The sequence below is a fragment of the Balaenoptera borealis genome, assembly GCF_965194805.1.
Source record: "Balaenoptera borealis genome assembly, chromosome: 5".
In the NCBI taxonomy this organism is placed as follows: Eukaryota; Metazoa; Chordata; class Mammalia; order Artiodactyla; family Balaenopteridae; genus Balaenoptera; species Balaenoptera borealis.
In genome coordinates, this window is record NC_138862.1 from 42,898,666 (window position 1) to 42,922,692 (window position 24,027).

Genomic DNA, 24,027 nt, shown 5'->3' on the forward strand with positions numbered 1-24,027 from the left:
TTGTAAAACATGTAATGTATGCAGTGTTCATATAATACATAAAATTTTCTATCCCACCCTTTTTTCTGTTTATAAATCCGTCTTGAATATCCACCCAAGTCCCATATTTGGAAGTTCTCCTGTTTACCTTTTTCTCTCTGACCTACAATTAATTTGTCTTATTGATGTTACTATCTTAATATCATTTGAGTCTCTTTACTCCTCTCTATTCCCTTTAATGTTACCTCCTTTCAGCCTTTCTTCACTTCTCCCTTGTGTTACTGATTACTCTCCTAACCAGTCTCCCTGGTAGCAGTCTTGCCTATTCTCTAAGCTCTCCTCTACATTGCTAGCAGGAGCCCTTTTCTTTACCTGATATTTTTCAAATTACAAAATTGGTACATGCTTTAATAAGTGAAACAATGCAAGAATAGATAAAGTACTTGAGAGCTCTGTTTTAAATGCAAATTTTATCATTTTACTTTTCCTCTGCTCAAAGTCCTTCAGGTTGCCTCCATAGCTCCACACAGATAGGAAAGTCTGTGTTTTAACTGATGTAACCCTAGCACATAATAGGTATGGCATTGAAAAGTCCATTGGATAGTAAGTGGGAGGGGCGTCCAGTAGAGCCCTAGTAAGCTGAGTGCTAGGGGCTAGTGGGTGTGGAGATGTAGGGGAGGCTACCTGAATTAGGAGGCTGGCTACAGTGCTCCTTGTTGCACATAGCTGCTTCCTTCCTGCCCACGGACATCTGGACCTCTCATCTGCAAAATCCTATAATGGCATCTAATTTCTTCTGATCACCACTTGTCTGTCTGAGCCTAAACTAGTTGATTTAGGACCTACAGTGCCTCTCAGAACTCACTTCAACCCCTTGGTAATTTTCTCTTCCCACCCTCTAATAATGAGCAAACAGAGAACAACAACAGACCTCTGAGAAGATTCAGTCATTCAACAGAAGGAAAGAAACCTGAAGAATTATTATCTTGTCTGTAATCATGAAATTACAAATTGGTAGAGCAGGATTCATTCATGCTATGGGAAGCAGAGTAGATGACCACGATAGCAGGTCCTGGACACTCTAGCTCTGCCTGACCTGATTCTGCACAGCAGTCTGACAGCATGTGTCATTGCAAATGAAGCCTCAGTCACATTTCACTTTATGTCACAGACGTGAGGGTTCTCTTGAAAGGTCAGAGTCGTAGATCACTAGGCTTCGGTGTTTTATTAGCTCAGAATTTCTGTTTGGCAGTCCTATAGTATTTACTGCTTAATCAGCATAATATTCCAGTAAAAATCTCTGAAAGAAGTGGTGAAAAGGTGAAAAAACATGGGTTTAGAGAGAAGACAGAGAATCTGAAACCTGGATTCTAAAAGTTATTGTGTATTTGTTTATGACCCTGACAGGTCACTTTACTTCTTTGGACTTAGTGGTTAAATGACTCTTCTTTAATAAAAGTAACTGTAAAATATAGTAATTCTGTGATTGTATTCAGCTGTGTATTATAATGTGGACCTTGGTATAGTCTATGCCAAGAATCCATTTTGGTAAAAAGGTAAAAGTGATTTGTATTCCTTCTAAAGAAAGTAAAAATGGATGCCATGCAAATATTTGGCTCTGTTATCATGCTGAGTTGTTTATTTACCTAGAATAGAAAGTCTTTCTTCTCTCATGTCTACTATAGATTAACTTGAACCTCTACTCTGATTAATTAAGGTATGAATTATATTACCTACCCTCACATTCCCACCACCACATACATACTCTTGCTTTAACCATTTATAATTTAATTATTTATTAAAAGCTCTAATGCTAGATAGTCTTGACAGATAAAGAAGACCTTTCCAAGAGAAAAAGTAAACAACTTTGCAGTGATATAAGTAGCACTGAAATCAGTAGTAATTTCAAAATTTAAGCTCAACATCCACCGTAGAAATTTTCCATTAATAATACAAGGTACTATTTGTTGATTCCTTGTGGAAAGGGCTGAGCTAGGAGGTATTTTAAACATCCTAACCTATTGAAATTTTCAGCAGCGCAAGGTTACACCAATGTTATATAAGAAGGCACATGTTCTTTCTGCAGCTCTTCTTTATAGTACAGTCTTGAAAGTTGCCCTCAGAGCGATTGTAAATTACCCTTCATTTTTTGTGGTTGTATCTCCTAATACTTATAACTGAAATAACTCTGGAGATCCACAGGCTAAAATTTCCTACCAGGATAATAACAATTCTACTGTGTTAGCATACTTGAACTCTTGGAGTGGTGCCACTTTCTCATTATATACTGTCTGCTTTTCTGTGGAGTTATATGACCTAACTTAACTTTTGGTCAGACCTCACAAATTAGATGCTTCACAACAAAAATGTATAGGAGTTTCACTCAGGGAAGAAAACATAATATGTCATATATGATCTGGCTAGGTGTTATGAACATTTCAGTAAAAAAAAGTTTGACCTGGAGGTCTTTGCACCATGGGTGGCTTCCCAAGACCCTCTGAAGTCACATACACAATTCTGAGTGCATGTGCATTTTTCTTGGGAGCAGATTTTAGCTCTCATCAAATTCCTAAAGGATTTCATGACCAAAGAGGTTAAAAAAAACATGGCAGTGAGTTTTTATATTAGGAGAAATAATAAGCAGGGTTTTTATTGATAATTTTTTTATTGATATCAGACTTTTGTCTCCAACCTCTATATGCCTATTTGACTCACCTTTCTTCTAGGCAGTATTACAGGAAACTGTTAGTTTGCAAGTTTCTTTGAGTCATATTCTTTCTTGTAAGTGCCCAAGAGAAGTTAATTAGGTTATGGGTTATCCTAATACTGCTCTTAGAATTTGAGTCAAATGTACTTTCACTAAGTCAGACCTTTCAATAAGAAATAGGAGAACCTGGGTCCTTTTTAGAATTCTGGAAACCCATAAGTATGGAAGTATGGACAACCTATGTCACTTAATCACTTGATCCTTAGTTGTAGTGGTGGGTCCCTTAATTTACTATTTTTACTATCTGAAACCCCTACTCACTTTATTTATAGGGCCCATTGGCTTAAGATTTCTTTTCTTTCAGCGGAAACTTACCAAGCTTTCATCTTCATCAACTTTATTTAGTTATACTGTTGACTCACCTCTACATTTCCTTACTGAGGGCTTCCTTTTGTTTGTAATGGCATCCAGCTTCACTAATAGCAACTGTAGTTTACAGTAAAGCTTCTCAGCTGGTTGACTTCCTAGGTAATTTATGCACAAAGAGCCTGTAGAGGTTCCCATCCTTTCCTTCCCCTGTCCCAACACGCTCTATTGTAAAACAAAAAAACCTGTTGACAGTGTCGTTAGGCGGCAAGATGTTATCCAGGGATCACCTGTATCAGCATCAGGCCAGACCTGCTGTATTTTTTAGGGTGGGGCCAAAGATGCCTCTGGCTTTTTCACAGGTTCTCCAGATCTCTCTGCTGCACAGCAAAAATTGAGATCTACTGGTGCAAGGGAAACCATGGGCTTTGGAGTCAGCCAGGCCTTGAGTAGGTTACTTAATCTTCCCGAACTTCTATGTCTCCACTTGTAAATAAGGATTTTAATACTTGTGTTGTCATGTGAATTCTAAAATAATGTATTTAAAGCACCTAGTGCAGTGCTTTACTAGTTTTCTGTGCATGTGATGGTGGATATGAATAGTTACTATTGATGATATGCTGTGTCTAGGTAGAGGTGAATTCGGAGAGCCAGTTTTTTTGTTTTTTAAAAAATTATTTATTTATTTATTTTTGGCTGTGTTGGGTCTTTGTTTCTGTGCGAGGGCTTTTCTCTAGTTGCGGCAAGCGGGGGCCACTCTTCATCGCGGTGCCAGGGCCTCTCACTATCGCGGCCTTTCTTGTTGCGGAGCACAGGCTCCAGACGCGCAGGCTCAGTAGTTGTGGCTCAGGGGCCTAGTTGCTCCGCGGCATGTGGGATCTTCCCAGACCAGGGCTCGAACCCGTGTCCCCTGCATTGTCAGGCAGATTCTCAACCACTGCGCCACCAGGGAAGCCCGAAGGAGAGCCAGTTTTAAAGTGTCATATGTGAATTCAAGCTACATGAAGCTTTTGATAACAGAAAATGACATGGCTTAGTGGGTAAGAATAGGAGCCCAAGTGCTCAAAATAATTATTGCATACTTTCTGAACCAATAGATTCCTAATAATGTGCCTCCAATGCTTAAGAATTTTTTTCTTTTAAGGTAGTAATTTTAAGGAAAAAATGGCTACTTTTAGTGCCTATTGTGTGTGAATAAACAAAATGTTCAGCAGCTAATTAGTTAAATATGTTTATGTTGCTTAGGTTAGGGTGCTTTTGAAATATAACAATGAAAATTGTATGTGATATATTGCTCTGCTATGAATCTTTCTGTGATTAAGTCTTGCTTTAAAAGCAGTATGTTTAGATATAACTGCTACTAGAAAATTACTATTTTCTGAACTTATCTGGATATAATTATGCTAATGAATATTAAATAGTACTCGATATTTTCAGTTTTCATGATAAATAATTTAGGAACAATTATAAACAAGTATCAGTAAGGCACTACATTAAAGGATATAGCACAAGTTTAGAAGGGACAGAAGAAATATCTCTCACCATCTGATTTAGCTGGGGAGTTTATCACTCGTTTTAAATTTATCTTTTTTTATAATGTTCCTTAAACATTTGAAGCTGACCTATGGGAAACATCTTTTTCTCCGGTAATGCTTGTAACTGACACAGTAGAAAACTCTTCAATTTCTTTATATTTTATAAGTTAAAAATTATTTAATAGTGTTAGGAGACATATATATACACATATATAGTCATATTCCTGTTTACATAAGAATTCTCTCATTTTCCCACCACCAAATTTGCTCAGTTATCTGCTTTTATTCCTTTGTCTTCCCTCCTATAATATGGAAGAAGAGTTTCTGCTCCTGTCCAAGATCCCATCCCTTTCTATTATTGTACTGGGTTGGCCAAAAGGTTCTTTCGGTTTTTTACGTAAGATGGCTCTAGTAGCGCTTAGTTGTCTTTAACTTCATTCGAAACAATTTTGTTAGATTGTGTGTGACAGCTGTCATATCAGCGTGCATTAAAAAAAAAAAACTTATCAAAATTGGTGAATTTTTGTGTAGCCATTTTAATATTGAAGACGGAAGGAAAAAAAGCAACATTTTCAGCGTGTTATGCTTTGTTATTTCAAGAAAGGTAAAAACGCAAAAAAAGATTTGTGCAGTGTATGGAGAAGGTGCTGTGACTGATCAAATGTGTCAAAAGTGGTTTGCGAAGTTTGGTGCTGGAGATTTCTTGCTGGACGATGCTCCGCTGTCGGGTAGACCAGTTGAAGTTGATAGTGATCAAATCGAGACATTAATTGAGAACAACCAACATTATACCACTCGGGAGACAGCCAACATACTCAAAATATCCAAATAAAGCGTTGAAATCATTTGTACCAGCTTGGTTATGTTAATCGCTTTGATGTTTGGGTTCCACGTAAGTTTAGCGAAAAAAACTTTCTTGACCATATTTCCGCGTGTGATTCTCTACTTAAACGTAACGAAAACGTTCCGTTTTTAAAATAAATTGTGACAGGTGATGGAAAGTGGATACTGTACAATAATGTGGAATGGAAGAGATCGTGGGGCAAACGAAATGAACTACCACCAACCAAACCAAAGGCCGGTCCTTATCCAAAGAAGGTGACGTTGTGTACATGGTGGAATTGGAAGGGAGTCTTCTATTATGAGCTCCTTCTGGAAAACCAAATGATTAATTCCAACAAGTGATGCTCCCAAATAGACCAACTGAAAGCAGCACTCGACCAAAAGTGTCCAGAATTAGTCAACAGAAAACGCATAATCTTCCATCCGGATAATGCAAGACCACATATTTCTTTGATGACCAGGCAAAAACTGTTACAGCTTGGCTGAGAAGTTCTGATTCATCCGCCATATTCACCAGACATTGCACTTCGGATTTCCATTTATTTAGGTCTTTACAAAATTCTTTCAATGGAAAAAATTTCAATTCCCTGGAAGACTGTAAAAGGTACCTGGAACAGTTCTTTGCTCAAAATGATAAACAGTTTTGGGAAGATGGAATTATGAAGTTGCCTGAAACATGGCAGAAGGTAGTGGAACAAAATGGTGACTATGTTGTTCAATAAATTTCTTGGTAAAAATGAAAAGTGTGTCTTTGATTTTTACTTTAAAACGGAAGGAACTTTTTGGTCAACCCAATATATTATTCCTCCCCTTTCTTATATCGAGTTTCTCTCTCTGGATCATTCCCATCAGCAGAATGTGCTCTTGTGTTTCTTTAAGTATTGTGGAATCCTTTGGCTCTACATCTCTCTCCACATGTTGACTCCTTTTTATAGTATTCTATTCAAAATTCTGGAAAGAATTGTCTGTAGTGGATTCTGTACTTATTTATATCACATTCTTTCCTCAACATGCTCCATTTGTGCTTTCATTCCTACAGTTCCTTGAAACTGCTCTTGTTGGAGTCAACAAATTATCTCCATGTTGCCAAATCCATTGTCACTTTGCTGTTCTTATTTTACCTAAAATTGACTATTTCCTCAACTTTGTTTTCCTTTTAGCACTTTTGCATTACAGCATACTTTTCTTGATTTTCCTCCTACTTCATCGATGGTTCCTTCTTAGTCTTTTTTGTTAACTCCTCTTCTGCTTTAAGTCTAAATTTTAGAATATCCCAGGCTCTTTTAGAATATCCCAGCTTTTTGCATCTAGATATTTTTGAGACCTTAAATACTGTTTATTTACTCAGATGACCCAAATCTATAGCTTTGACATCTCCCAAGAGTTCCTACTGATATAGCTAATATCTTAGAAACCTCCACTTTGACATTTTATGGTCATCTCAGATTCTATTGGCCAAAACAGAATTTCTTGATTTCCTTTTCACCCCTAGTGTTGAAACCTTCATATCTGTCTTTTCCCATCTCAGTAAAAGCGATCATAATCTAATCAGTATCCTGTAGATTCTACCTGTTAAATCTATCACATTTTAGTCTAATTTTTTTTTCCATCACTACAACTTGGTATATAGTAGTTAAGAACTGGTTCTGGAATAAGATTGCCTAGGTTCAAATCCCAGTCCTCTGTGTACAGTTTCTGTGACCTGAGTCAGGTTACTTAACCTAGCTGTACTTCAGTGTTCTTGTTGGTAAAATTGTAAAATTATTAGAACAATGCTGGGACATAGCAAGTATGTTTTTTTATTAGTCTTGAGTGTTAGTACTGCTGCTACCACCATCACCACCTCCACTCCCAGCCTAGCTGAAGCCTCCATCATCTCTTAACTGGGACTATTGCATTAGCCTTCTAATTGTTTTCTATACCTATATGCTTGTCCTCTACTCACCTGCCCCAAATCCATTCTGACCCATTCTCCGTACAGTAGACAGGATGATTTTTTCCCAAATATAAATTACATAACATTACTACCAGGCCAAAAAACAGCTTTGCCTTTATTACACTTGCTGTAAACTTCAGACTTACAGAGCTTTACATCTAGCCCCTGCTGACCTTTCTTAACCTCATCTCTTACCTCACTGCTCTTTTCCCACTATGATACAACTGTACTGCTCATTCTTCTTTGAATGGAGTAAGTTATACCCTCCTCAGGGTCTTTGTACTATTTGTTTCATATGCCTGGAATATGTGCTTCCATTGTCCTCATCACTCAGATCTTCACTTATATTACCTTTTAGAGAGGCCTATATTTACCACCCAACTGAAAGAAGCCACTCTGACAATATCTTATCATCCTTATTTTAAATCTCTGCCAAGAACTTAACATTGTCTAATATTTGTTATATGCTTTCTCCACTAGAATGTTAGTTCCAAAACTCTATCCCCATGTGAGTTCAGACTGTGTCCCTAGCCCATAGTCTAGTGCCTGGCTTCACAATAAAGTGATGGAGAAACTTCCAAGCATACAATTGCCTTTTATTTTTTACTTTATTTGCCAACCCTCTTAATCTGTAATACAGTGTCCTGAATGGACCCAAGTTCAGGAAAACAGTGCCTTAACTTAGCTTTTTAGGCCTTAAACTAGAATCAGCTCCTAGTTACCAACTAGACTCTTAATTAAGTACACAGTTGGGTTTTCCTAGGATTTGTTGACCACTGAGTTAACTGACCTATCTGAACATAAAAGATTTGATGCAGCTTTTAGTTTGATTTGGCTTTAATAGAGTGCCACTTGAAGTCTTGTTTTATACAATTCTTAACTACCAAAATGCTCTTAAATGAACCTAAAGCATTGTTTAAGTAGTTGTCACTTACTGACATTCATCTTGTTAAGGCATTGGAAGTTACAAAAATATGTAATAGAGCTTGATACCTGTCTAGAAACTTAAGATCATTTACCTCATTTTCAATAGTTAACCCATGAGTTTAAAGCTAATATGCTATTTTTAGTTTAATAAATGAAGACTTGTTTTATGTCACTTGCTTTAGAAATTTCTGTAACTGTAGTGCGTAAGGGCGAAAGGGGAAAATTATAACTTAATAGTGATGGAAGTATGTGAATGGCTCTATGAAATGAAGAAAAATGATACAAGACACTAAATTACGGGACATCCTTCATTCTAAAGCTGGAGAAATTTCTAAAATAGCTTCTTTATTTTGAGCCACAGCATGGACAACACCAGCAACACAACACCCTGCAAGGATTTCTTTTTTTGTATTTTACAGCTAGTCCAAATTTTTCTTTAGTAGTGGTAACATACTCTTTTGTGCCATTCACTATCATTTCAATATTGTTGATGCTTTCTCCCTGTTCCTCTACTAAAAGAGATATCTGAATGAAAAGGTCCCTTAAATCCTTTATTTGGTTCTCCAAATTAACAAGTTCTTTGTGTCTCTGTTCCATCTCTGAGAGTTGTGCTTTAGTGATACTGATTTCTCGAAGTAAGCTTTCATTAAAAACTTCCCATTTTCCTTGATGAAGCATATCATTTACCTCTTCTTCCGGCACTTCTTTTCCAGCAACTTCAAGCTGACGGAAAATAAATGTCCTGCACTTCTCTTGCTTTGCTGCTATTGTGTCATTGTATATAAACATAGTTTGCTGAAAATGGCGGAACAACGCAGCATGCTGAGATTTAAGTATCCTTGTGACCACTGATGATGGACCGTTTTCATCCTCTGATTTTTTAACTTCTTTCACTAAATCATCCAAACCTCTATTAATGTGTTCTGCTTGGACTTTTATCTCTTTAGTAATGCTAGACTCTCTCTTAAGTAGACTAAGCCTTCTCATAGAAGCCAGCAGACTTTTCTGTTGCTGCCCAAAGTTTTGAACATCATCTGTCAAGTTGTTAATACTCTCCTGTAGTTTTTGTATCTCATGTAGGTGTCTCTCAGCTACAGGCTCTCTTTCATAAATAACAGCTTGCTGCAGAAACACCCCTTGTTCCTCTGCTTCTGTAGTCGACACATCCTTGTCTCTAGAGAGCTCAATTTCCTTTGTTCTTTGCTTTAGTTCTTGAAGTCGGTCTTTCATCTTCCCTGTCCTCCTAAAAGCAAAAATGATTGTGTTGAACAAAGAAAAATTTGGTATTTCCCCCCAGTAGCAGTTGGCTTTACATAGCTATGTCTATCTCTCAGGAAAAATCCTCCTTGTTTTCTGAAAAGATGACTAAAAATTAGAAAAATCAATAAGAATTGCCTCATAAAGATCACTGAAATAGGAAAAGTAATGTAAAATATTTTGTGGGCTTCCCTGGTGGCGCAGTGGTTGAGAATCTGCCTGCTAATGCAGGGGACACGGGTTCGAGCCCTGGTCTGGGAAGATCCCACATGCCACGGAGCAGCTGGGCCCGTGAGCCACAACTACTGAGCCTGCGCGTCTGGAGCCTGTGCCCCGCAACGGGAGGGGCCGCGATAGTGAAAGGCCCGCGCACCGCGATGAAGAGTGGCCCCCACTTGCCGCAACTAGAGAAAGCCCTCGCACGAACCGAAGACCCAACACAGCCAAAAATAAATAAATAAATAAATAAATAAAGTAGCTATAAAAAAAAAAAATTTTGTAAATCACTTCTTATAATGCAGGGCTTCTATGAGTCCCATACAGTTGAGTAAAGTATCTGAGTAAGCAGTGATAGAGAAATAATTGCCCCCAAATAAGTTCTCAGTGTCACGATACTGCCACAGAATAGATTTTTCTTGATTTAGGAAGCTATATCTTAGAATGGAAGATTTGACCATATCTTTTTAGGATTAAAAAGGTCACTCTGAATGTGTCCTTATTACTAAAGATACGGTTCCCAGTTCATTTGGTCTATGTAATGTTAAAAAACATACTCATTTTGCTAAATATGTGTGGTTCAGCTAAAACCAGTATAGTGACAGGGCAGATTCCATATGAGAGCTTTAAGCAATATAGGTAATGTTGAATTTATCTCAGAATTTCTCAGGCTTCTGGATTGACTAACACATTATTTGACATAGCTTTGTTTTCTTATCCATTGCATATATATAGAAACATATTCTTGGTTTGATCATGCTGATTTCTCATTATTAGCATTCCTTTGCAAAGATATCCAGACTGTCTTAGAAAAAAATTTTTGTTAATTCATAATAAGTGATATTTTTACAAACATGAGAATATATAAAATCTTATTTGGGGGACACTTATAATATTGACACTTACTGTATGCTGTGTTGGTAGTTATTCATGGAATCAATTTGATGTACATAATTATATAGTGATATACATGAAGTGAATAAAAAGAAATCCTTTTTAATAAAATACTTTCTTTTCACAGCACATCTTGACTTTAGAAAGGCATTTAAAATGCCTTTCATGATATTTTTGTGGATAAGAGGAAGCTGTTAGGGAGTTACAAGTAGCTCATTGAACCACACATAGTATCAACTAGAGAAAAAGGTCTCTAATGTGACGCTGTTATGCTATGGGATTCAGTGCTTGATATGTTTATGCAAATATTTTTATCAGTTATTTGGGTGTCATAGAAGGCATACTTATCAAACATGTAATGGCACAAAATTTGGAGAGTTCTTTAGTATGTTGAAGTACAGAATTGGGATTTGAAAATTAAAATAGAACAGAACACTATACCAAAATAACAAAAACATGTTTAACTGGATAGATGTAAAGTATTGCACCTAGTTGTTTAGAAAACACCTTTACATCTGTAAACTGGAAGACCCTTGAGTTCATAGCAGTGCTTATGAAAATCACTGGAGATTTTAGTTAATTTTGAGCTTTTAATCAGAACTCTCAGAATAGTTATTATGCTTTCATGAATAATAATGTGATGTCTAGATTGACTAAGAAAGATATTTGTTCCACTGACTCTATGCTAGTGAAAGCAAATGGGTGAGGGACTGTGTTAAGTATGAGATGAAAATCCACAAGTTGGGAATTTCCAAACTGTCATGGAAAGGATGAGATTGGAAGACCATAGTATATGGAGAGTTGTTGAAAGAAATGGAAATATTTGTTCTGAAAAAGAGAAGGTCGAGGGAATATCTACAACTGTTTTCTAAAATGTGTAGATCTGTATATATGAGGAATTAGACTTACCTGGCGTACCTCCAAAGGGCAGTGTGGGTGGAAATTACATGGAATGAGGTTCAGTTTAGTATAAAGAAGACTTTTCACACAAGTAGAGCTGTCTGAAGATGGAATGAACTGTTTCATGAGATAAAAACCTTGCCATCACTAGAGATGTTCAAGATGTTCTTGAATGATGACCCAGTCGAGGATACTGTAGAAATGATACCTGTTTTACCTAAAAAGTTAAACTAATATCCTGATAATATTCCTTTGGTTTTAAAGAACTGACATTCTGTCAAATAATTTTTGAAGCTTACTATATGCAAAGTTTTAAATGCTATAGTGTGTATTCAGTAATACCTGTCCTTGAGTAATTAGTATCTGAGGGGAGATGGACAATACACAATTAAACAGATAAATGAGATAATTTTAGATCTTGATAGATCAATTAGGCAAGGCCTCTCTAAGGAGCTATTTGAGTGTAGACCTAAATGTTGAGAAGATGAAGAGCCAAGAAAGTGCATCCTGAGTATTGGAGATGGGGTGCCAGGGCAGTGACTAGGACTGGTATGTTTTAAGAACAAAATTAACGCTTATATAGATAGAAATTAATATGGGCAGTAACACGGGAGGAGTGAAGTCAGGACAGTAGGTAGGGATCAGATCACAAAGGTCCTTGTGGGTCAAAGTAAGGAATTTAGATTTTATTCTAGATGCAGTGGTGGACAGTGAAAGGATAAATAGGGTATTGACATAAGATTTATGTTTTTAAAAGATCACTGTATAGAGAATATATCCTGATGACCTCCAGGAGAGATCTGGATGGAAACTAGATGGAATAAATGGGAACCATCTGGGATATATTTTGGAGGTAGAAGGCGGAAATCTTGTCAATCCCTTTTTCAGGCTACATCAGGAACCACCTCCCTCGTTCAAGTCACCATCCTTTCTCACCTGGATTATTGCCGTAGTCTCCTACATGGTCTCCTTGTTTCTTCCTTTGTATCCCCGTCTCTTTTGGTCTTTTCTTAACACAGAAACAAGAGTTAAAATGTAAGTCAGATCATGTCATTGCTGTGCCTAAAGCCCTCCTTTAGTGTGATCTCTCAGAGGGAAAGCCAGAGCCTACAAGGCCCAATATGACTTCTCCACCTCTCCTTTTGCCCCTCTGACCATGCCTCCTACACCTCCCCCTCCCTCTGCCTCAATCACACTGTGCTCCTGGTTATTCCTCACACAAACCTGGCAGGATCCTGCCTTAGGGCTTTGGCACTTGCTGTCTTCTCTGTTTGGAATGCTCTTCCCCATGTAGTGCTGTCTTATTCCCCCAACTTCTTTAAATCTTACTGAGATGACACCCTCTCAGTAAGGCTGTCCTTGGTCACCCTATCTAGAACTGCAACCACCCTTCCCAGCTTTAGTTTTTTTCCTAGCACTTCTCACTATATTTTACTTATTTATCTTACTTTATTGTCTGCTCTCTTCCCCAAATATAAGCTCCATGAGGGCAAGGATCTTTATTCATTCTGGTATTCCCAGCACCTTCACAAGTCTCGTTTATTCAAGTTCTGATATTGAGCTCTTTATAGTTCATATTTTCCTGAGTTCTTAATATGTGACAGGCACTGTTCTGAGTGTGTTGTATGTTCTTTTAAGAACTCTGAATTAAGTATTAACCATGGTCTCCATTTTACAGATGAGGACATTAAGACCTGATCTTAAGTAACTTAACCAAGATATCAGCTTGTGGTAGAGTTGGGATTCAAATTCAGGCAGTCTAGTTTGAAGGACTCACTCTTTACTGTGCTATAAAGCCTTCTTCAATGGTATCAGATGCTCTATAGAGACCAGTTCAGATGAGTTCTGAGAAGAGACAATTAGGTGAGTGAAGTGGTTGGGAAAGAAGCCAGATCACAAGGGATACTAAGACCTTGAAATCTGTTTTTGATGGAAAAAGTCTTTTATAGATATTAACACTTTACTCAGAGACATTTGCTGTGTACCTGTATTGCTGAGCATTTTGAGTATTGGTTGGAAACATTTAACAGCAAGTTTTTGTTGCCTGTAATGCACTTACAGTTTTCTGCTATTTATTTTAAATTATCTCAATATGTAATTCAAATAGCTTGCAGTCTTTTATTTTACCACTGATTTGCTATATTAAAAGTAAAAAAAAAAGCTTCAGTCTGTACAATTTATGCAAATAAGAGACTTCTAAGTAGGGAAAGGATTTCATTCCCTCTGTCTCCCCACCTTTCCATTGTCTGTATTCTACCTTACTTGCAAAGAATAATTTCTTTACCTTAGGAACAAAACTAACCAGATCCAGTGGTTTACTAAGATCTGTGGGAAAAAATAATAAGCTATAATATTAAACCTGGAAGATTTGTGAAAAGAAGATTAGTCAAGGAGGACTATGAGAAGGTGGCAATATAGATTGCAAACTTTGGGTGTTAGGAAATTAGATCAATATAAAACACTAATATATTGATCCATGTGTTAGGCATACCTTCTAGGAAGGTATTGATATTTACTGGCCTTTGTCCTTACAAGTAGGAAATAAGCAAACTAGAGAAAATATATATAATACCATGTGAGCATACTATATTTTTAAATAAATTTATTTTATTTATTAATTTTTAATTTTGGCTGTGTTGGGTCTTCGTTGCTGCGCGCGGGTTTTCTCTACTTGCAGCGAGCGGGGGCTACTCTTCGCTGCGGTGCACGGGCTTCTCGTTGCGGTGGCTTCTCTTGTTGCGGAGCTCAGGCTCTAGGGCGCAGGCTCAGTAGTTGTGGCACGCGAGCTTAGTTGCTCTGCGGCATGTGGGATCTTTCTGGACCAGGGCTCGAACCTGTGTCCCCTGCGTTGGCAGGCAGATTCTTAACCACTGCGCCACCAGGGAAGTCCTAGCGTACTATTTTTTTAAGTCCTTTATTAAAGTGAAAACAAAGTGATTTTATTTGAGAATGATTTCAGTACTAGAGCAACCAATAAGCGTGCAGAAAGTTTGATATTATCATTTTTTATATTTTTCCCACCTTTTAAATTATAATGAACAGATTAATTTATATGTATATATAATTTCATGTAATTAAGTTATTTATAATTAATTAGTTAATTGTAATTAACCTAATATAATCCTTAATATAAAAATACAGATTTTAAGAGATAAATTGTAAAGATTTTTAGCTTTATAAACTAATTTAGGTTGGGATTTCTTGTGAGTTTTAAATATTCAGTTTATGAAAAATTCCACTTGGTCCCATTTTTATCAGTCAAGATATGCTTGGTTATGCCACAGTAATGTCCAGTCACCAAATCTTGATGGATTACAACCACAAAGATGTATTTTTCGTTCACATTTCATGTCCATGTTGGGTTAGCAGGGGCTCTGGTTCCCATCTTGGTTCCTCAGAGACCTAAGCTCCACCTTTCTGAATGTGGTAGGCTGGTAGGGCAGTTGGAAGTACTGGAGAGTCTCTCATAAACATTAAAATGCTGTAGCCTGAAATGATGCCTGTCACTTTCCTTTGCAACTCCTCGACCAACTGAAGGAGGATGGTAGTGATATGTAGTCCTCACCTGTTCTCCAAAGGAGAGGTGAACCTGGTTTCTTCCACATCTATTGAATATTATAATTTGATTCCAAAAATAATCCTTAAGAGGTTAACTAATCAATTTCTCATTTTTCTTATGGGGAAATTGAAAATCAGAAAAGTTAAGTGTTTTACCCAGAGCTTGCTAGTAGTAGTACTGGTATAGTAATGCAAACTTCCTGGCTGCTAGACCAGTGCTTTTTTCATTATAAGATGTATAATATAAATTTCCTAGAATGTATATGTTACGTAATGCTGGGTTCATCTATATGCTCTTTTGTATTCAGTATTTTATAAATATTTGATGATTATGCTGGAACAGATTTTTAAAAACACCTACAAACATTGGGAAGTGATTGTAGAAACTCTTTTTTCATGTGATAACTTTGAGAAAGCAGAATTACCACCCATGATTTATTATATGCCTCTGATAAAGACTAATCTTTCTAGTATAGAGGGAGGTAATTACTAAAGTCAGTTAGCCTAATGATTTATCTTGAATAGCTCCATACTGTTCTTTGTTTGGTTTAGTGTTTATCACTTCCTTATCTGTGTGCTCCCTCTGGTATTACCATAGTAATGCTGAAAATAAATTCCTCCAAAAGTGTTTAAAACGGATGTCATGTTGCTTTTGATATAGCCATAAGTTTTTTTCTTTTCTTTCCTTCCTTTCTTCCTTCCTTCCTTCCTCCCTTCCTTTCTTCCTTCCCTCCTTCCCTCCTTCCCTCCTCCCCCCCTACATGATTTGAACAAAGCCTTTTCTTTTAAAAGTGTTTTTAATGTGATTATTTTCATCATTAATACAGATACACAGTTTAAGAAGTCAGACCACTTCAAGGCTTATGAAGATATACAGCTGACCCCTGCCTGCCCCACCACATTCTATTTCCAGTTCCTCATTCCCAAAGGCAGTCATTTTCAACTCCTTAGCTATATGTTGCTTTTAAACTCCCTATTTCTTGATAATTTGCTTATGTAGATGTTTACACTTTTTTCAGTTTTGAATAATCTTTGCTATGAAAGATATGAATTTAACTTTTTTTTTTTTGGCTGCACCACACAGCTTGCAGGACAGTTCCCTGACCAGGGGTTGAACCCGCGCCTTGGCAGTGAAAGTGCGGAGTCCTAACCACTGGACCACCAGGGACTTCTCGGATTTGACTTTCTCTTACACCCCCATCCTTCCCTCAAATTTTTCCTCTCAATGTAATTATATCACAGTTTTTGTTATAGTCAATATTATGTGTTTACGTTATTAGGACTACCCAAATACTATATTTACCAGAATCACATATTATATATACCAGAATCACACCAGAATCATATTATATATACCAGAATCACTAGGGTTATATTTCCTTTCTCAGAATAATTTTTTTCACTGTATCTAGGCTTTTTCAGTGGATAGAGCTAGGAGATGTATATTTTTATTTTAAGAAAGCTTTTCACTGAAGTATTTACGCATATACAGAAAGTGCCCAAAACATAAATGTATAATTTGATGATTTTTCACAAAGCGAACGGACCCAGGTAACCACTACACAGATCAAGAACTTTGTAACTTTTAAATTTTTCTTGAAATTATTAATTACCTAAGTTTTTCAGTTGCCTCATTTTGTACATATGCATCACTAATTCATTCTAAAACTCTTCATTTGAACTGAAAATATTCTCTTAATGTATATATAGCAGGTATTCTTTTCTATCTCATTTTATTGTTTTATCTTTTGAGGCTTCTTTCTTGGAACCCTGATTACCACACAGCTGTTGTCTTGACCTGATTACCACACAGCTGTTGTGTTGGAATTTTTCTCTCCTTCTGTGTATTTTCTCCTCATTCCTTGTTCCTCATCTCTATTTTTGGTTTATCCCCTTGATTTGAGGGCATACCATAGCTTCCTTTTAAAACATAGGTGTGGTGATAACTTGCATTTCTGAAAACGTTTTTATTCTGTCCTTACACCTGAATGATATATTTTCTGCAGATGTAATTCTTACTTGGAAATTGTATTCCCTTAGAATTTTGAAAATTTTGCTGTGTTTTCTTTTAAGTTTCTGTTACCCTTGAGAAATCTGCCATCTGATTCCTGATATTTTGTATAAGATGTAGGTTTTTTTGTTTGTTTTTTAAAAATTTCCTTCCATGAAATTCTTTGCCTTTTCTCTTTATTCCTCATGTTTTGAAATTTTGCAATAACATGACCTAGGAATGTCTTTTTGCATGTATTTGCTAGATGTTTAGTGGCTCTTTCCAATTTGGAAATTCATGTACTTATGGTTTCTTTTGGAGGGGATCCTAATTTTTAAAAGAACTTCATCTTCTCCATTTTCTTTGTATTGTTTTCTTTGAAATTGCCCTGATTTGGATGTTGACTTTATTAACTATTCCTCTGATTTTCTTAGTATCTGAAAAGTAGTGACTTGCCTGAGGTCACACAACTAAAAAGTAGCAGAGCCTACATTCAGATGTACATCTACTTGCCTGCAGATCTGTTATTTTTCTTTATTTCATAGTGAATAGATATAGATTATCCTAGTGAAACATGCTACAAATGAAGTTGATCTGTATCAAATATTGTATTATGTTGTTAATATAAATGCTATGTTTAAAAGAAAAAAGTTCTTGCAGCAGGTAATATAACATATTAGATCTAAAATAATTATGTTAGCAGCTGTATTAGGATTTTTCATACAATCAGACCAAATTAAGCACTTTACAATTTAGAAAAAGAAGACGTATTAGTTCAGGGACTTCCCTGGCACTTCCACTGCAGGAGGCATGGGTTCAATCCCTAGGGAACTAAGATCCGCAGGCTGTGTGGCGCGCACCACCCCCCCCCCCACCGAAAAAGAAGAAAAATGATTGGTTCTGATCCCACACACCTGTGTCATGGAAAATCTAAAAAATTTTGAATCCTATCCTTGGCACCATGTAGAGATTGGGATTCTTGTATTTTCTTCTGCTGTACCTCATAGTCATAGAATGAGATAAGACAAGAAGTGAGGTACACTGCATTCCTATTTATGTACACAGGTTTCTGTTTCCTATTCATATACTAACCTGTTACTTTGAATTCTTACAACTATAATGTACATAGCAGATATGATGTTTGTTGTACTATTTTTTTTTTTAATTGACTTGTGTTCCTCATAATATGGGAAAAGAAAAGAGTGATAGTATTGGAGTCTCAGATGAGAAATGAGGGAGTTATCAAAACCAGATTTTGATTTTTTTATTCATGAGAATTAAGTCTTATCTAATGCTAAGTAGCCTGACAATTTTTAAATTTCACAGTTCTCAAGAACTACAGTGTCTCTAACTTTCTCTTTGGTTGCATGGCTTGGAACAAATCCCGAAACAACCCCCTCTAATATACTTTATACTTATGGCTAGTTAGGTCTTTCTTTTTTTCATTTTAATTACACATAAATGAACAATGTCATCAAAAGCCTTTTTCTGAAGCATCATAGTTTAACATTTTTTTAAGAAATAGAATATTTCAAATTGATATTGTAGCACAGTATACTTTTGCAAAGTGCTTTTGAGAAGGTAAATTTTACTGTCACTGATTTTGGAAATGAAGATATTTGACTCTCCCTTATAAAGGTGGTCTTATCCTGGGTTTCTGTGTTCTTGGGATAACAGTTTCCTGAAGGAATACCACACTTTCATATTTGAATAAAAGATACTTTAAAGAACACTTTAAAATATATTGATATGTATTTTATATTCATTAATCCTAATAAATTTAGTAGCAAAAAGAAAGTAAATATTCTGTATCTTTTTTTTTCTATAAATCTCTATACGTTACTGATATTAAAGGAAAAACAGATTTCCTTTCAGTGCTGTATATCATAGCATGCATATTATAGTAAATGATGTTTATATAAAATCAGCTGTAAAGTTTATACTGTGTTCATCTTGGTGTATGTCTTCATTTATTTCTTTTGAACATTTAAAATATATTTATGTTCAAGATCCTTTTACATTATTAGGTTATTTCTGGTTTCTTAGAAATAATTCCTTTGTTTATTGTGGCCACCAATTGTTTTTCTTGGTGATGGGCAAGTATATTTAGTAAACTTTGTCAGCAGATTATCTTCAGTGGGGAATTATATTATACAAGAATGCCCTGAGTGTCCTGCATTATGGATCCATTCTTAACCGCATTTTTGTGGTTGTCACTACTAGGGCCCCATGGAGTTTGCCCATCATAGCCCAGGTAGTACAAATACAGTTTCCCTCTATATCTGTGGGGAACTGGTTCTAGGACCCCCACAGAGACCAAAATCCACGGATGCTTAGGTCTCATATAAAATGGTGCAGTATTTGCATATAACTTATGTACATCCTCCTGTATATTTTTATGTACTTTAAAAGTATACTTTAAATCATCTCTAGATTACTTATAATACCTAGTACAATGTACATGGTATATAAATGGTTGTAAATAAAATGTAAATGCTATCTAAATAGTGGCTGGTACGTAGAAATTTCAAGTTTTGCTTTTTGGAACTTTCTGGGTTTTTTCCTGAGTATTTTCCATCTGAGGTTGGTTGAATCCATGCATGTGGAACCTGCAGGTACAGAGGGCTGACTGTATGGACCTGATCTTTCTCTAGTGATTTCTATAGCCCAGGTAGTATAAATATGGGCCTGATTTTTCTGTAGTGATTTTGTAGCCTGAGTGAATACCTCACTCCCTGCTGTACTCCTGGACAAGCCAACAGAGATTCTCCTGTGTCTGTATACAGGCTGTTCTTTTTCTGGTCCACTATTCCATATAGGAAACTCAATTTTAGCTCCCTATTATGAACAAACTCTAAACCCGAGCCTCTAAGATAAAAGTGTTCTCTTCTTGTAGCCCATAGCTTTAATTCCTACTCTCCACCTTGGCTATGAATGTGTTCCCTCTTCATTTCTGGCACCTGGAAATTTCCCTTTCTTACTTCACATGAAATGATGCAGTTTAGAAATTTGTCTTTTTTTCCCTCCTTAAGATTATATCAAACACTTCTCTACGTTTCTAGCAAGAGGAGGAGTTTCTGTATCTGTGCATCTTCACTGAAAGTCATAGGTGATTATCTTTACAGAGTTAACATAATTCAGAGTGTTCCCTAAATCCTTATATTCATCTGTGCAGAAACTGACCTAATGTAGGTATTCAGGTACACTTACATGCTATACATAAATTGCATTTTCCAGTAGTTGCATACTCACAGCTACATGTATAACTATTTCCAATTTAACTGTTTAATCTTATATCTTCATAAATTATAAGCAAAGTGAGATATCTAAGCATATTAGAATTTAAAAGTTGGAAGAGACAGAGTTCAAGAAGGCATAAAATATTAAGCGCATAGTTGTGAAATCATTTAATTGCTTAGGTAAGTGAAATTGATGATACTACCATTTTATGCAATCTTTTCTCTACCTTAAATTTATTTTCTTAATATCCGAAGAGTTCTATCCAAATATGAGCCATCTTTCAGCATGTTTAACTTACTGCTTTGCTGTACAGTTTTGAATTCTACTGTTAATAACTGTATCTTTGAGCTTAAATGTGATATTTGCAAAAAGAAAGTTAGAACACTAATTTATAAATATAGTAATCAAGTTTGACAGTTTGTTTTGGGAAGTAAACTTGAATGACTCAAATAAAAGTTTCTCCACTCTATTATAGACAGGGAACATCTCCAGGAACAGAAATATGAATAAAAATTATCTAGTGCTTTAAGAACTATGCCCTGGGATAGATACTTTATAAATTTATAGAATTTTTTAACTAAGACATTTCTTTTTGTAGTTACTATAATGATTAAATATTTTAAGAAATGTAACCAGTTTTTATTTAACGTAAAATGGAATATTCTTTTGCTTTTGTGTGTGAAGACATGTTGCAACATTTCCCTAGTTCAAGGTGAAAGTAGCTGTTACTGGAATATTCACCTCTTTGGCTACTTAAATGAAGAAAACAAACTTAAAAAAAAAAATTATTACAAATTATGTAAATTCTATCTAAGTTTAAATTATCAGACATATTTTTGTAATGCAGCCTTTCAGTGGTTTTTAAATTCTATTTTTTGTTTAGTGTAAATAAGTTAATTGTTAAATTAACTCATTTAATGTAACAAGACCATTTTTGCTTAAATATTAACACTCGTAATTTTGAACTCTCACTTATCTGATTAAAGTAAGCTGTACTTATGTAAAATTATTTTTATATTAAATTTAAAACTACATAGCCACAAACATAATGTGTTCTAGGTATTACATAGCCAACTTTCAAGTTTACCCTTAAAACATTTATTAATAATAATTATTATTTTGATTTGAAATGGGTTAAATATTAAAATCTAACATAACAATTGTAAAATAACTTTGAAAAAATATCAAAAAATACAACATGTTTTGGTTAAGCTTCTATACACTGTTTAATTTTGAAAGTATCAGACCTACCTATGTATGTTGCATTTAAATGATGTTGACTTAAATTTTTTAAATGATCAAATCAAATATAATACTGATATTAAATTTTATAATTTAAGTACTTTCAGTACACTAGCTGAAACATTTCAAAATTGAGTATTCTAAAAAAAATTGACTACTTTGGTATTTTACAGTAGTCCTTTTACAGCAAGATTATTTTTTAATTTCCTCAAATTAATTTTAAAGATTCTGGGAAACTACAATGAAGAAATTAATTAAGGCTTTGTAGAAAATTATCTTAAATTTTTAAACATTATACATATGTGTCATATTGCATAAGCTTCTTTTCAGAATTAAATGGAAAAGTGTTCTCTAAAGCAAGCATTTTATGACTAATTTATAGTCTGTTTATAGAAGAAAGAATTTTAAGTTTGTTTTTATAGGGTCTGACTTTCTAGTGTTTCCACAATGAAAAGATATTTTTTTAAAGGACATAAAATAAAAAGTTGATTTTGTTTATGGTGGTCTGTTTCTAGGAACTCTAAACCCAAATCTCATTCAGCATATCAGTAGTATATATGAGCACATCAGCTGCCTGTAGCCTGGTCCAAATCTGAGCAAAACAGGTAACTTTAATTATCTGTTGGGCTCTTTTAAAATGTCACAGATTTCAGTCTCTGGATGTCTCACATTAAAAAGTACAAAAAAGAGTGGTATGTTTACCTTTGTCTTGTTCCTTTTGTTGCTTTTCCACCTGCACAGTTGGAGTCCTGCCTGTGAGAGAAAAACTGAGTACCATCTGTAATGTTTTATTCAAATTTTATTTAAGTCTCTGTCTTATAGTTCACAGGATAATTTCTGTATGGTTTTCATTTAGTTAATTGAAAGCCACATAATGAAGTCAAATAAGTTAAAGTTATCGTTTTGTTGTTAATATCAAATGAGAAGAACAAATTTCTTACCTCACCCCTGGAGAATCCAGTTCTGCCTGTTAGCTGCGTGTTCTTTAGATTAAAGGAAGATTGTTTTCAGTGGAGCTAGTTGGTAACAGGAAGTCCTTGTTAAACTGCCTACGATGGAATACTTGGCACAGGCTCTGTAGTTCCAGTCCTATATTACATATAAAGTACATTACTCACAAAAGAGGGGGTTCGTAATTAAGCAAATATTACTTTGTTTTCTTTAGGTATGAAAACTTGCTAAATGTATGGAATTTGGAATAAATAGGAATGGAAAGAACCTTGGGTAAAGGCTTTTTGTTCAGTTTACTTTAAAGTGATTGAATTCCATCTTATTTTAGGGAATTCCAAGAACTTAACTCAGAAAATTACCAAATTTCAGAACTACAGCAGCCAGAAAAGAGTTCATGTCTTTAAACCTGCCACCTTACCTTTCTTTTTAGTATGCCTGCTATTTTTAAGTTTCTTTCATAGTTTTCAATATCAAAAACTAAAATTGTGCAGCACTATATGTTATGCTATTTATTATATCAATATAACAATTCAAAATTAATTTTTACCAGAGTGAAATATTTGTAGGAAAAATCAGAAATAAAATTTCTCTCACACAACTAAATTTTCTTACATTCCCTTTTTCTCTGCCTGAGCTATTATGATTCGAGGGTGAGAGGAGGGACATTGCTATAATATCTATCAGAATAACATCTGTATTTATTCTTTGGTTTAGTAGTCCCACTTCCTGGAGTCTGTTCCCAAAATAAGAAATAACATCTTCACACACTTTATTCCTCACAGCCCTCTTTGTAAAATCAAGACATTGGGAGCAACCCATGATGAAACATCTATATAATGAACATTTTGTTCATTAATAAAGAGTATAGTAATAAATAAGATTTCTTTATACTACTTCAGAGTAATTTTAGGATTTACTGTTTTAAAAAAAAGCATGGTGATGCACAAAACTGCATCTAACTTTCGAGGAAGAACAGGAGAGTAGAGGTGCACGCACATAAACGCCCCTTAACCAGCCAGTAGCAGTGAATATCCATAGTGCCCAAATTGTGGTCTTTAAAATACCATTTCCCCCATGTACATGTTTATATTATTAAAAAAAAACAAAAGCAGTGGGAGGATGAATTAAAAACTAATGAAACCACTTATACTGTTGGTGGATGTGAATTGATGCAGCCACTATGGAGAACAGTATGGAGGTTCCTCAAAAAACTAAAAATAGAGTTACCATTTGGTCCAGCAATCCCACTTCTGGGCGTATATCCAGAAAAGACCAAAAACTCTAATTCAAAAAGATATATGCACCCCCAATGTTCATAGCAGTACTATTTACAATAGCCATGACATGGAAGCAACCTAAATGTCCATCGACAGACAAATGGATAAAGAAGATGTGGTATGTATATATATATATATATATATATATATATATATATATATAAATAAATAATAGAATGTTATTAGGCCATAAAAAAAATGAAATAATG

At 35.3% G+C, this 24,027-nt stretch overlaps 2 protein-coding genes and 1 pseudogene across 11 annotated transcripts in view; 1 reads left to right on the top strand and 2 right to left on the bottom strand.

Moving 5' to 3' along the window:
• The window catches only part of LOC309628808 (ras-related protein Rab-28 pseudogene), a 457,231-nt pseudogene that overhangs the window by 336,646 nt on the left and 96,558 nt on the right, over nt 1-24,027 (bottom strand). The window lies entirely within an intron of this gene.
• ARL13B (ARF like GTPase 13B) overlaps nt 1-24,027 on the top strand; it is an 84,135-nt gene that overhangs the window by 30,982 nt on the left and 29,126 nt on the right. The gene's annotated exons all lie outside the window — the stretch shown is intronic.
• On the bottom strand, nt 5,104-23,473 carry STX19 (syntaxin 19). Of its 7 annotated transcripts, none has more exons than XM_082392199.1 (5): nt 22,532-23,473; nt 22,293-22,343; nt 12,497-12,569; nt 11,570-11,753; nt 5,104-9,536 (listed from the first exon to the last, which is right to left on the bottom strand). In XM_082392199.1, the coding sequence occupies exon 5, from the start codon at nt 9,521-9,523 to the stop codon at nt 8,639-8,641; it is 885 nt and encodes a 294-aa protein (XP_082248325.1). In that variant the 5' UTR covers nt 9,524-9,536; nt 11,570-11,753; nt 12,497-12,569; nt 22,293-22,343; nt 22,532-23,473; the 3' UTR covers nt 5,104-8,638. The 7 variants fall into 7 exon arrangements, with proteins under 7 accessions (XP_082248325.1, XP_082248327.1, XP_082248328.1 ...); XM_082392201.1 differs by having other exon boundaries at nt 11,570-11,768; XM_082392202.1 differs by lacking the exon at nt 11,570-11,753 and adding an exon at nt 18,023-18,102.